The 14,757-nt window shown below is 36.2% G+C and overlaps 1 protein-coding gene across 1 annotated transcript in view; it reads right to left on the reverse strand.

Moving 5' to 3' along the window:
- COL24A1 (collagen type XXIV alpha 1 chain) overlaps positions 1 to 14,757 on the reverse strand; it is a gene marked incomplete at both ends in the record, with an annotated part of 318,029 nt that overhangs the window by 150,970 nt on the left and 152,302 nt on the right. The window contains 3 exons of the mRNA XM_080655503.1: positions 57 to 110; positions 5,003 to 5,047; positions 6,747 to 6,800. Of these exons, the coding sequence (XP_080511629.1) occupies positions 57 to 110; positions 5,003 to 5,047; positions 6,747 to 6,800 (153 nt within the window). The remainder of the gene's footprint in view (positions 1 to 56; positions 111 to 5,002; positions 5,048 to 6,746; positions 6,801 to 14,757) is intronic.

A 14,757-nucleotide genomic window follows, 5' to 3' on the forward strand; every position in this document is an offset into this window, starting at 1 on the left:
ATATTATCTTTTTGAAAATTATACTTTGTAACTGGTAATTAAGTTATTTGCTTTACCTTTAAGCCTTCTGGTCCTGGTTCACCTATATATCCCTTTTGACCTGGTTTTCCCTAGAAGAGAACAAAAAAAAACAAATGATAACTTTAATCATTCTCATTTTTTAAAGTTTCCTAAGATTTATAAAATTCAGACTATTCAATAAGATAAAATAAAATTATTTGATAATTGTATTTTATCATATACATCACCCCTTCACTCTATAATGGCTGTCTACTATGTGTCATGCACAGTTCTAGGGGCTGGGGATTGAGGAGTGCACTAAACATACCTGCCTTCATAGAGCTTACATTTTAGTGAGGATGCATAATTTAAAAAATAAGTAAAATATATAGTATGTTAGGTAGTGGTAAATGTGAAGGACACAAAATTAAGTAAGGGATGGAGATATAAACTGTTGTGGGGTTTTGTTAAATTTTTAAAATAAAATTACCAGAGAAGACCTCACTGAGAAGGTGGCATTGAGTAAAGATTTGAAGAAAGGGATACACTGTGTGGATAGCTGAGAGATGAGCATTCCAAGCAGAGGAAATGAGCATGTGCAAAGCTTGAGGCAAGAATGTGCCTAGTGTGTTGGAAAAACCATGAAGGGTCAATATGGCTGGAGCAGAATAAGAGAGAAGGTCAGTAAGAAGACAAGGTCAAAGAAGGGAATGGCAGGTGGGAAACCAGCTCATGTAGGGCCTCGTAGTCTCAGTAAGGACTTTAGCTTTTACTCTGAGTCAGACAGGAAACCTTAGACAAGCTTTGAAAAGAGAAGTGGCATGATCTAAGTTTTAACAGGATCAATTTAATGCAAGAAGAGAAATGGGGAGTTCAAAGAGGAGTCTACTGCAATAATTAAAATGAAATATGACAGTGGCACAGATCAGGAGGTAACAGAGAATAAGGTTGTGAGAAGTGGCAAGATTCTGTATATACTTTGAAGGTAGATCTTCCAGGAATTGTTGACAGGTCATGTATGAAAGGTGAGAAAAAGAGAAAAGTCAAGAATGAACTCAAGATTTATAAATCTAAATAAGGGACCTAATAAAATGGGGAAGATTGCTCCAAGAATAGGTTTGGAGGGCAAATTGGAAGCTCAGTTTTGGACCTATCAGTTTGATAGTCTTGTTAGACATCTAAGTGGAGAGATCACGTGGTAGTAATACAAGTCCAGAGTTCAGGGGATAGAAGGTTCTGATCTAAACATACAATTTTGAAAATCACCAGCATTTTGATGGTATGTAAAGCCATAAGACTGGACCAGTTTATCTGAATATAGATAGAAAGGAGCAATCCACAAACCAAGCCCTGGGACACTCCACAATTTACAATTTGAATAAATTAGACAAATATGCAAATTTTCTGCCAGAGAATCTGGAGGAAAAGCATGCAAGTGAAGAAAGTGTTTCCAGAAGGAGAGACTGATCTAATAAAATTCTGAAGACTAAGTATTGAGTAATATGAAGATTAAGAAATGATCACTGAATTCAGCAACAGAGGGGTCAATGATGACTTCCATAAGATCATCTTTTGTTTTGGAGTACTTGGAACAAGAATGGTCTTAGTAGGTAGGGTCAGGAGAGAAATTGGAAAGAGCATATATGCAATACTTTTGAGAAGTTTTACTGAAAAGGGAAGTAGAGAAAGATAACACCTGGAGGGAAAACTGGAATCAATACAAGTTTTATTTTTGGTTTTAAGCTGCAAGAAATAATGGCATGTTTATATTATGATAGGATTGATTCATTAGAAGGAACAAAATTATAATGCAGGAGAGAGGGGGAGAATTGCTAGATCAATGTTCTTCAATAGACAAGAGAATAATGTATGCAGTAAGCAAGAGGAGGTTTTGGCCCTTGCTAGGAAAATGGCACATTTGTCCACAATAACAGAAGAGAAGGCAGAGTAAATGGCATAGATACAGGAAAGTGAATAGAAGCTATGGTAGACATTTGGGGAAGGTCTCTTCTAATTAGTTCAATCTTCTCAGAGATCTAGGATGCAAGATAAAGAGTCAAGTATGAGAACAAGAAAGAAACAAATCAAGTTGAGGATAGAGAAAGTATCCTATATAATAAAAGGCTAATATGCAAATTGTCCCCTCAACCGGGAGTTCGACCAGAAGTTTGACTAGGGGGCGGGGCCGGCTCACCAACTGCCCAAAGGCTCCTCCCCCTAGCCAGCTCTGACCCCTATGACCTTCCCCCTACCCAGTTCCCCCTCCTCCCAGCCCGGCCTGATCAGCCCTGATTGGAGGGGGGCGTGCAGGCCAGAACCCACCTGTGCACAAATTCGTGCACTGGGCCTCTAGTAAAATAATAATGTCAATAACTAAAAGTAAATGAGTGGAAAGAGAATTCTTAATATAACCAAAGGGATAATTATAACGTTTTAAGCATGATGAGAAATGCTGTGAAGTCATGGCAGAGATAAAGAATAATGGAATGGCAATAGGGTTATTGGATTGAAATTCCTATATGTAATGCTGGAGTGGTTTACAAGAAAGAATGTACTTGAAAGAAAGCAGATGATTAGGCAGTGAGAAATTTGAAATGGAAAATAAGGAGAGGTTGCTGTTACTGGTAATGATGGGGTAAAGCATATGACCATAGCAGTTAGTAGCTGAAAAGAGTAGAAGATAAGATCACTGAAAGAGAGGAAGTCAATATCCCAGATATTGTGGACATTAATCTATAGTATGTGTTTCTAATATATAATAACTGATTTTGACTATACAAGATTTTTAAAAAATATATATTTTATTGACTTTTTTTCAGAGAGGAAGGGAGAGGGATAGAGCGTTAGAAACATCGATGAGAAAGAAACATCGATCAGCTGCAACTGGGGATGTGCCCACAACCAAGGTACATGCCTTTGACGGAATCGAACCTGGGGCCCTTCACTCCACAGGCCGATACTCTATCCACTGAGCCAAACTAGTTAGGGCCTGATTATACAAGATTTGATTAAGGATATCACTATGTCTCAACTAATGTGTGTGACAAATGCAAATCTAGGAGTAGAAACAGTATGGGGAGAGATTGCTAAATAGAACACTAATTTATAATATCTACTAGGCGTTATAGATTTGGATTTTATTATTCCTACCCATTAACAAATATGCTCATAATTTTCTTTCTTAAAATATAACAAACAAAATAACCCCCTGGCTCTCATTCCACTTTGACAACATCTAAAGATTTTAGCCAATTAATATTATACTTAGGACTTAGGTTATTCTAATTTTTGCCTCTACCTTGCTTGAAATTTTCTAGTGGTTTTTCACCAAGCACAAAGTAGAATAAAGAATAAAAAAATCATACTATTATTGTTAAGTATCAATTGCTTTCTAATAAACTTGAAGATACAGCAGAAAAAAATCTCATTAAGAATATAAATTATTAGATCTGTCTATGACATTTACAAAAAATTTATACTATATTTTATTCACACTATTTGGAAAAGGCTTTACTGATAATATTTCTTTCATCTGTAATAATGTGATACTCAGGCACTGCAATATATTAAGAAATAGTTATACATCATATCTACAGAAGTGGAATGACTCTCACAGGAATCTGATATTAGCACATTTACAATCTTTTTGAAATCAAGTATTTCAGGCTTAGAATCATCACTTCTGGTCTTGTATAAGTTCTGTCATATTAGATTTATCTTGAGCATGTTATGCTTAAAAATATGGCTGTACAACCTATGAGGGAAGGCAGGGGGTGGGGACGGTAAGAGAACAACCAAAGGACTTGTATGCATGCATATGAGCAAAACCAATGGACACACACAGTAGGGGGGTGTGGGCATGTGCTTGGGGAAGGGGGTGGCGGGGGAGAGGTCAATAGGGGAAAAAGGAGACTCATGTAATACTTTAAAAAATAAATAATTTAAAAGAGAATATAATATTAAGGCCTTATTTTCACATCTAAAAATGCAGACAATATCCTGCAGGGTTGTTTTTAGGGTTAGAGATGATGTCATGTGACATACTTAGAGCAATACTAGCCCTAAATTGATATTCAACCATTCGTAGCAACAATACTAATAAGTATTAAGACTGGGTAGAAAAGAGGTGAACATGGTTCCCCTGTTTTCTAGGGAAGTAAACTTTAGGCTCAATTATACTGGACTCAAATAACAATAGTGTTTTTGTTATATAACTCACCTCACACACACACACAAAAAAAAAATAAAAAAATATTTTCCCCCCAATGGAATAGTGGCAGTATATATGCTTATATATGAGCAGTGAGGAAAGTGGACAAAAGAAAGGATTGCTATCTCCTTAAGTGTTTTAAGAACCTGCATGGTGTTCTCAAGAAAAAAAGAATGAGATGTATTTTATGTGAGTCTAACAATGCCCCTTAAAATAAGTATGATGTGCACAACTTAATTACATCATGATAATGTAACTTTAGTGATTCTTAAAGATTCATTTTCAGAACTTGAAAAAAAGTAATTCATATATTATCACACATTACCTGAAAAAAAAGTTGGCAGAAAATATATGTTATTAACATTCCATAATTTTACTGACACACATACTTAGAAAACAGAAATTCCCAGAATATTATTAAAACAGCTAAGGCTTTTAGCTCCCTATTACATTAGGGAGCTAAACTTCATAAATAATTTGCATAAATTGCTAAGACCATAAGACCACTGAAGGAATAGATAAATATGTAGAGGCATAATATCACTTAAAAATATCCATGGAAGATTCCAGTTATAGGCCTATTTTACTTGGGGGTATTATTTGGCTATAGTTTGTTTTCATTTTTATCCTTTGCTATAATAAAATTTGGTGCTATTGAAAAACATTCGCAGAATAGTTGTTTTAAGAGGAGCACTTTAAAAAAAATCTTTATTGTTGAAAGTATTACATTTGTCCCCTTTTTACCTTATTTTTTTTTGGGGGGGGGCGGGAAATTATTTATATGATACTTACACGTGGCCCCAGTTCTCCAACGGGTCCCATTGGTCCTTCTTCTCCCTTAAAAAAGTCAGAACATATCATGGCCTGAAATAAGTATTAAAAATATAAATCTGCCGAAACCGGTTTGGCTCAGTGGATAGAGCGTCGGCCTGCGGACTGAAGGGTCCCGGGTTCGATTCCGGTCAAGGGCATGTACCTTGGTTGCGGGCACATCCCCAGTGGGGGGTGTGCAGGAGGCAGCTGATTGATGTCTCTCTCTCATCGATGTTTCTAACTCTCTATCCCTCTCCCTTCCTCTCTGTGAAAAATCAATAAAATATATTAAAAAAAATAAAAAAATAAAATATATTTAAAAAAATATATAAATCTATTCTCTATTTATTTTGAAATCTGAAGCTCATTGTGAGACATGATGAAAATATTTCTGTGATTTTTTTTGTATTTTAATTTTTTCTGTGACAATCCCACATCTACTCTAAAAGAGACATGTACTGTTGGATTATTTCTAAATTAGTGGATGATATAAGTTACAGATAGAAAAATGAGAGTGAATAACAGTGAAAATGATTAGAGTATCACAAAATTAGGATTCGGAATCACTAAGACCATGAATTAAAAATTACCTTTCCCTTCTTGGACTCAATATCTCTCTGATAAAGAGAGAAACTCAATTAAGTTTTTAATAGATAGAATCAATATGCATTTGTATATTAAAAAATTATTGGTACAGAACATGTTTGCACTTGGCACTTCATTCATTCAACAAATATGTTTTTGAGTCTTAGTTCTGTCTTAAGCCATAGAGATACAAAGATATATAGAATCATACCCAAATGGAGTTAATGTCCAGAGTTTCTTCTTGAATAATTTACAGGTTCAATATTCTTGGGGTCAAATTAGTTATAATTTCATAAAATATAAAATCTATGATATAAAAACTGTATAGGTGAATAGAGAATAGAGGAACAGAGAAAAATAATTTTCTTTAATCCACACACAAGGATATGTTTTTTATTGATGTGAGAGAGAGAGGAAGAGAGAGCAAGAGAAACATCGATGTGAGAGAGAAACATTCAGATAGCTCCCATATCACTCCGACCAGGTATCAAACCCACAACCTGGGTATGTGACCTGACCAAGAATCGAACCCGAGACCTTTCATTGCATAGAACGATGCGCCAACTGACTAAGCCATATTAGCCAGGTCAAGAAGTTCCTAAAGCTAAATTTGTATACATTATTCTTTAAGAAAATAAAAAAGCAATAACAGTTTTTATTCCATTTATTGACATGTTTTCTAAATATACTGATTTTTCACCTTCAAATAAAAGTTTATGTTACCACATCTGAAGAATATATACAGACCTTTCTAGAATTATATATTCTTATTTAGTTAAAAAACATTTTGCTTGATTCACAATTCAATAAAAACATAATTTATTGTGTCACAAATGTAAAATGGACACAAATAGTAAATATAAATCCTACTACATATGAGTGAGATTCTAGGCTCAGATTCTTCAGATGTTCCATGGAGACCACTGACATAAATCACTTAATGAATTCAGAATACTGCAGAATGATTCCAAATCCCATCCCATAACTGCTAGTATGAAATGGTAACTTGAAATCCTCAAAGCAAAAATTGTCCACACTAAAGCAATGTTTTCTTTAAGCAAAAACCAATGTCCCACCAAAATTAAAAGGGGAAAGACTAAACAAAAAATTGCTGATTGGATATTTATTTCCTCTATACCTGAGTTCCTTTGAGACCAGGAGGTCCAGGAGGCCCTCTATTTCCAAGGACTCCCTAAAAAAACAACATAGGCACACATAATGAGAACGTTAGCTCAATTAATATTTTTTCAATCAGCATTAATCTGGAGATTGGCAATACTACTTAGTACCATTCATTTCCCAGTAGGAGGTTATCAAAATGGGGTGAGTGGGTAGATGAGCAGAAAACTACAGAGCATACAAAAAGTTGTGAAACATAGGATAAACTTATTTTAAACAGTATGTTTAATGTTCAAATAATCTGCCCAGTGTATTACTCTTCAATGAGACACCTTTTTCAGAAAAAGTATTTCTAAATTTAAAGCAATAGGTCTTATTGTTAATATGATAATAGTACAATAAATACATAATAGAGGACTTACAAAGTCTGAAAACAGATAGAGGGGATATGTAATGTTTTAATTGGTTAAGAGACCAACAGAGTCTGGAATAAATCATTCATATACTAAATGCTCTTCAAATAATCTCCCTTCATGATACAAGCTGGTAAAAGGAGAGGGCAATTTACAAAATAAACTAACAATCTAAACATGATTAGGAATTTCAAAATTAAAAGAAAATCTTTTGAGAATCAAAATGCATGTTTTTAAAAATCAAATACTCGACAAATAAAAATTGATTGAACTAACTAAAAAAAAAATCCTATTTTAGAAAATACCCTATACATCTTTCTCAACATGGCGACCTTTTTCTTATTCAGAGGGGACATTAGAACTAATGGCACAGAAATAAAAAGAATCATAAGAGACTAATATGAACAATTGCATAACAACATATGGGATTACCTAGAAGGAATAAATAAAATTCCTAGAAACATACAACCTACCAAAACTGAATCATAGAGAAATACAAAATCTGAACAGATCTATTGAAAATATTGAATCAGTAATCAACTCCCCACACTCACCCCCTAAAATAAGCCTGGGGCCAGATGACTTCACTGGAGAATTCTACACATTTAAAGAATAATTCATGTAAATACTTTTCAAACTTTTACAGACAACTTATTCTATGGGGTGGGCATTACCCTGATACGAAAACCAGACAAAGACACTGCAAGGAAAAGAATTAAAGACCAATGGCTCTGATGAGTATAGAAGCAAAAATCCTCAAAAAAAATACTAGCAAAACTAATTCAATAACACATTAAAGGATCATACATCATAATTAAATGGGATTTATAGCTGGGGTGTGAGGATTTTTTAACATATTAAAATCAATGTGATACACCACATTAACAGAATAAAGAACAAAAATAACATGCAGAAATGCATTTGATAAAATGTAATAACCTTTCATGATAAAAACCTCAACAAACTAAAAATAGAAGGAAATTACCTCAACATAATAAAGGACCAATATGAAAAGTCCACAGTTCATATCATAGTCAACAGTGAAAAACTGCAAGCTTTCTTGAAAAATCAGGAACAAAGCAAGGATGCTCACTCTAACCACTTTTATTCAACACTAGAGGCCCAGTGAATGAATTTGTGCACTAGTGGGGTCCCTCAGCCTGGCCTGTGGGATCGGGCCAAAACTGGCTCTCCGACATCTCCGAGGGGTCCCGGATTGCGAGAGGGTGCAGGCCTGACCAAGGGACCCCACTGGTGCATGATCAGGGCTGGGGAGGGATGTGGGAGGTTGGCCAGCAGGGGAGAGACCGTGGGAGGGCTCCAGGGAGAGTCCAGCCCATCTATCTCAGTCCTGATCAGCTGGTCCAGCAGCAAACTAACCTACTGGTTGGAGCGTCTGCCCCCTGGTGGTCAGTGCATGTCAAAGCGAGCAGTCGAGCAGCCTTAGCCTATTATTAACATACTAGAGGCCCATTGCACGATATTCATGCAAGAATAAGCCCCTGGCTTCAGTCCCAGCCGCCCGGGAGCTGGCAAGTCCCCACTGCCCAGCTGCCTGGGAGCCGGCAAGTCCCTGCTCCCCGGCCACCTGGGCCTGGCAGCCAGCACATTCCCACTCCTAGGCCGCCCGGGAGCCAGCACGTCCTCACTTCTGTCTGGAGCACCACTCCAGTAGCTCCCTCTGCCGCCCCACTTCCCCTCATAGCAGGCTTCACACCGCTCTGCGCCTGCATATGCAAATTAACGTCCATCTTTGTTGGGTTAATTTGCATACTCACTCTGATTGGCTGTGGGCGTAGCGGAGTGATGATTAATTTGCATGTTTCTCTTTTATTAGGTAAGATTACACTTTGATTGGTTGAATGGCTGACCAGACAACTGGACACTTAGCATATTAGGCTCTTATTATATAGGATAGTACTAGAAGTCCTACCTAGACCTACCAAGAAAAAGAAAATAAGGCAACCAAATAGGAAAAGAAAAAGTAAAATTTTTGTTTGCAGATGACAGAATCTTATATGTAGAAACTCCTAAAGATTCTACAAAAATTTTTTTATAACTAATAAACCAATTTAGCAAAGTTGCAAAATACATAGCATACAAAAAGTAGTTGTTTCTATACACTAACAACCCATAATTAAAAAAGGAAATGAAGAAAACAATCTAATTTACCATAACATAAAAAAAGAGTAAAATATTTAGAAATGAACTTAACCAAGGAGTGAAAGACTTATACAATAAAAAACTACAAAACATTGCTGACAGAAATTAAAGAAGACACAATAGAAAGACATCCCATGTTCATGGACTGAAACACTTACTATTGCTAAAATGTCCATACTACTCAAAGTTATCTATAGAGTCAATGCAATTCCTACCTAGATGTCAATGGCATTTCTTGCAGATATAGGAACATCCTAAAATTCATATGGAACTACAAAGGACCCTGAATAGACAAACAACCTTGAGAATAATGAACAAAGCTGAAGGGCCTCACAAAATGAATTGAAGACTTAAACATAAGGCCTGAAACTGCAAAACTCTTAGAAGAAAACAGGCAGAAAGCTCCTTAACATCGGTCTTGGCAATGATTGTTTTAGATATGACACACAGAAAAAGGAGAACAAGCCCTGGCTGGTTTGGCTCAGTGGATAGAGTATCAGCCTGCGGACTGAAGGATCCCGGGTTTGATTCCAGTTAAGAGCACTTGCCTGGGTTGCAGGCTTGATTCCCAGTGGGGGGCATGCAGGAGGCAGCCAATCGATGATTCTCTCTGATCATTAATGTTTCTACCTTTCCCTCTCCCTTCCTCTTTGAAATCAATAAAAAAAATATTTAAAAAAAGAAAAGAAAAAGGAGAATGAAAGCAAAATAAACTAGTAAGTGCTTCTGTACATTCTATATATATAAAAGGCTAATATGCAAAGTGTCCCCTTGGAAGTTTGACTGGGAGACCAGGAGTTTGATCCCTCACTATAACGTGCGCTGACCACCAGGGGGTGGTGCAGAACATGGCTGGTGAATAGTGGCAGTGGTGGGGCGCTGAGGGAGTGAGAGAAGAGGAGGTGGGGAGGCAGGGAGGTGGGGAACCTGATCGGCCCTGACTGCCAGCCAGGCCTAGGGACCCTACCCATGCACAAATTTCATGCAATGGGCCTCTAGTTAATAAACAAAAAACAATCAATAGAGTGAAAAGACAACCTACAGAATGAGAGAAAATATTTGTGAACCAGAAATCTGATAATGGTTTAATATAGAAACTATAAGAAACTCCTGTAACTCAATAGTAAAAACTAAATAATCCAATTAAAATAATAGGTAAACAACTTTGAATAGACATTTCTCCAAATAAAATATACAAATGACCAACAGGTATATGTAAAAATACTCAACATCAATAATCATCAGGGAAATGCAAATCAAAGCCACAATGAAAAACTTACCACCTCACACCTGTTAGAATGGCTACTATAATAAAATAAAAACCCACACACAAATAGAAAATAATAAATACTGGCTAGAATGTAGAAAAATTGGAATGCTGTGCACTGTTGGTGAGAATGTAAAATGGTGCAGCCACTAGGAAAAACGGTATGGGGTTATTCCAAAAATTAGAAATAGAACTACTATATGATCCAGTCATCCCACCTCTGGTTATTTATAAAAAAATAAAATTAAAAACAGGATTTCAAAGTGCTATCTACATACACTCCCATGCTCATTTCAGCATGATTCACAATATCCTATAGGTGGAAACAACCAAAATGTCCACTGATGGACAGATGAATGAGTAAAGAAAATGTGAATTTTTGGACTACTAGAAAATGATTTGTTATTCAATCTTAAAAAAAAAAGAAGGAACTTTTGACTTATGCTACTACATGGGTGAACCTTGAAGACCTTATGCTAAGTGAAATAAGCCAGTCACAGAAGAACTTTATTTTATTTTAAATTACTTTACTTATATGAGATATAAAAAGTAGTGATATTTGTAGGACCTGAATGTAGAATGGTGGCTGACAGGGGTAGGGGGAGGTGGAAATGGGAAATTGCTGTTCAATGGTATAAACTTTCAGTCACATAAGAAAAAAACAGTTTAGAGATCTAAACTATACAATAATATGCACATGGTTAGTAATACTGTAGTGTACTGTACTGTTAAAAATATCACAGAGTACGTTTCATGTCATATGTTTTAACCACAATATAAAAAATGTCTTTCATGGGCTTATTAGCATTGAAACAGCTCAGATTTATATTTAAGATCTGTCACTATCTGCCTCCTAACTTTTCTTTGCTGTCAGGAGGTTTTACTGCTGCCCTGCATACTTGTATCCATTTGGAACCTATTGCATGGGATCTCTCACCCATTGGCTCTGCGTGGCCAAATCCAACCCATCCAGCTAAAAACCCTAATTTTAAAAGAAATTTCTCAGAAAAACAGCCACACAAGTTATTCTCTCTTCTGGGGTCCTTATTATTCACTTATTACATTCTGCCTAGTAGTGCATTTAACTTTTCACATAGAGATCTCATGTTTTCAGCGGATTACAACTTCTTAGTAGACAGGAAACCAAGTAATTGCTTAACCAACTCAATAAATATTTCTGAACACAGTACATTCCCCATTATACAAACTCAATAAATATTTCTAGCTGACTAAATGCTGCCAGGAGAATAAAATGGTTAATATAAGAAATCTGTATATAAAAATCTTGATTTAGTGTATGGAATGTGAACCTTCAAGGCTGGATTGAGGTGATCTCAGGGAAATATTTAGAGTTATGCATTTTCCTTTTACCAAATTAGTGCACTTCTGTCCAGGTAAACACATATTTTAATAGTTCAATGTAAAATTTATTTCTATATATTCTGTAACATAACCTCACAAACAGCAGGTTTTCTCTAATAATTAGGTTTTCTCTAATAATTTATCAGAGATGTTATGTAATAGACAATAACAGCCTTTTACCGTCCTTATTTCCATAGCCAAAGTAACAATACAAACCATTGTAGCAACAAATAATTTCTCTGTTTACTGGAAAACAGAGACTATTTATTGGGTAGTCACTTTTTGCAGTAAACAGCAAAGGATGTGGTTTGCTAATGTTATGGGATACTTGAAAGCATATTTCCAAATTGGGTAGCTCAGCTCACAAGGTTTGCTGAAGTATGTTTTGTGTCTACACACACACACACACACACACACACACACACACACTCCCATAATTAATAGAACCATAATTAACACAAGTTTCTAATCGTAGTTTTAGTCTTTTGGTCAACTGGCAGAAAATGAAGAAAAAAATAAAAGGTTTCTTTAAAGTGATGGCAAATTGCTCTGGAAAGAACCCAATTTGTTTGCAAATAGGGCAAACATGTATTTCAAGTACAGTGGACATGATTTTCTTGATGACCACCTTCTATAGCCTACTTCCCAATCAATACATGTATACAAAAATAAAGTTAGTTTAAAGATGCTTCCATGATACAGTGTACACAACTAAAGAAACACATCATGCTAACAGGATCAGTGTGTTTGGCTTTGTTTTTCCTTTTTGTTCCTAAACAGTTTCAAGGCAAACAGTAAGAACCAAGAAGAGAGACAAAAACAGATCCTTCTCAGCCTACAAAACATAAAATTATAACCTTCTTCCTTTAAACTATTCTGGTTCTTTTGATAATAAAATTATATCTTCTAGATAGTATTTTAAAATTCAGTAATGTGTATAAATTAGTCTAATGCTGTTGGTACTGGTGAGGCAATAGACAAAGTAATTTACAAAATAATTATTACTCGTTGGAAATTCAATCATTGGGTTTCATAAAAATATCTGACTCTCAGGTTTTTTTTATCCCATTTTTAAACTTTGTAATTCTAAGACTAAAGGAAGTCATGGGAAGGATGTTTCAAAGATCACTATTAATACTTCACCTAGTGTGATATACAGGCTTAAAAACATTAAGTTCAATTATCATTTCCTCTTGAAGTGATTTTCAATTTCCCAAGGCAGAATCTGTTGCTCAATTATCTGGGCTCTCACAGCATTTCACCAACTCTTTTATATATCAAGTCTTAAAACATTTTGTGATTTTTAAAAAAATTCTCACTAAATTGTAACCTCATCCAGGAGATGGACCATGGTTTGAAAATCTTTATAATCTACATTTAGTACTTGTACTAACACATAAAATAAACTCCATAAATGCTAATAAAGAATTCATAAATAAATAAACATGTTGATATATGTATCAAGTTCAAGTTCCTGAGTATATAGCAGATGAATGACTAAAACTAGACATAAATTCACAACTCCATTCTCTATTCTACATCTCTATCTCAGTTTCCCTTCATGCTACTATTTCTACTTTTCAGTTTTCTTACCATTAGTGATAATTTCTGCCTTGATGTCAAAAAGGTACTGCAAACCAAATATAGCCAGAATCAAACTTCTTTTTCCTCTCCTCCAAAACTGCTCCTACTCCTGAGCTTTTAATATAGTCATTCAATAATCTACTCAGCTAATATCTATTGTGCTCCTATTATGTGTTATAGATATTGTGATTATTGTGATATGTATAAAATCTATTAGTCTCTTCTCTCAAAAATCTTACAGTCAGATAGAGATATATAAGCAAACCGGCAGTTATAATATACACAAAGATAAGTGCTTGATAGATTGTTTTTTCGGGAACACAGAGAAAGGTTATGTTGATTAGATTTGGGAAGAACAGGGGAAGCTGCCTGGACAATGTGGTATGTGATGTGAAGGTGTTAGCTAATGAAGCAGGGCCCAGGAAGGTAGAAAAATATCCAGACAAAAAGAACGGCATTCAGAGCTCTGTGAGATTTAGACAAGCATGGCATGGTTTGGTACAATAAACAGTTTAGCTGGAATAATGCCTTCAGAAGAGTGATGGTAAATCTATGTCATGTGCCACAAAATGTTTTGGTCAATAATAGGCCATGTATATGGCAGTGGTCCCATATGATTATACTGGAACTGAAAAATTCCTATGGCCTAATGCTGTCGCAGCCATCCTGAAGTCAGAGTGCAACACATTACTTGTGTATTTGCGGTGATGCTGGTGTAAACAGACCTGCTGCACTGCCGGCCCTATGAAGATAGAGCACGTACAATTATGCACAGTACATAATCCTAATATATAAAAACCCAGGGTCCATAACGTCCAAAACGACCGAAGGCTCGACTGACCGGAAGTCAGTCCTGCAGTCAGTGCTGGGTTGCCGTGGTGACCCAGCACTGACTGTTGCTGCTGCAGGCATGGTGACCCAGCACTGACTGCTGAGGGGGCTGTGGATCAGGCCTGGAGAGAGAAGCAGGGTCTGATCTGTAGCCTCTGTGGCAGCTGTTGATCAGCCGTTTCCTCTCTCTTTCTCTCCAGGCTTGGCCAGCAGCTGCACCACTCTTTCTCTCCGGCCTCCACGGGGGCTGCTGATCAGCCCCACCTCTCTGATTAGACCCGGAGATAGGCCCAGAGATGCTGACTGGCATAGAAACCAACCAATCAGAACCAAATCTAGGTGAACTGTGAGGAGCCAATGGCTGCCTAGGAGGTGGAGCTTTTGATGCTGACTGGCACAGAAACAAACCA

This window comes from Plecotus auritus (assembly GCF_963455305.1).
Source record: "Plecotus auritus genome assembly, chromosome: 2".
Classification (NCBI taxonomy): domain Eukaryota; kingdom Metazoa; phylum Chordata; class Mammalia; order Chiroptera; family Vespertilionidae; genus Plecotus; species Plecotus auritus.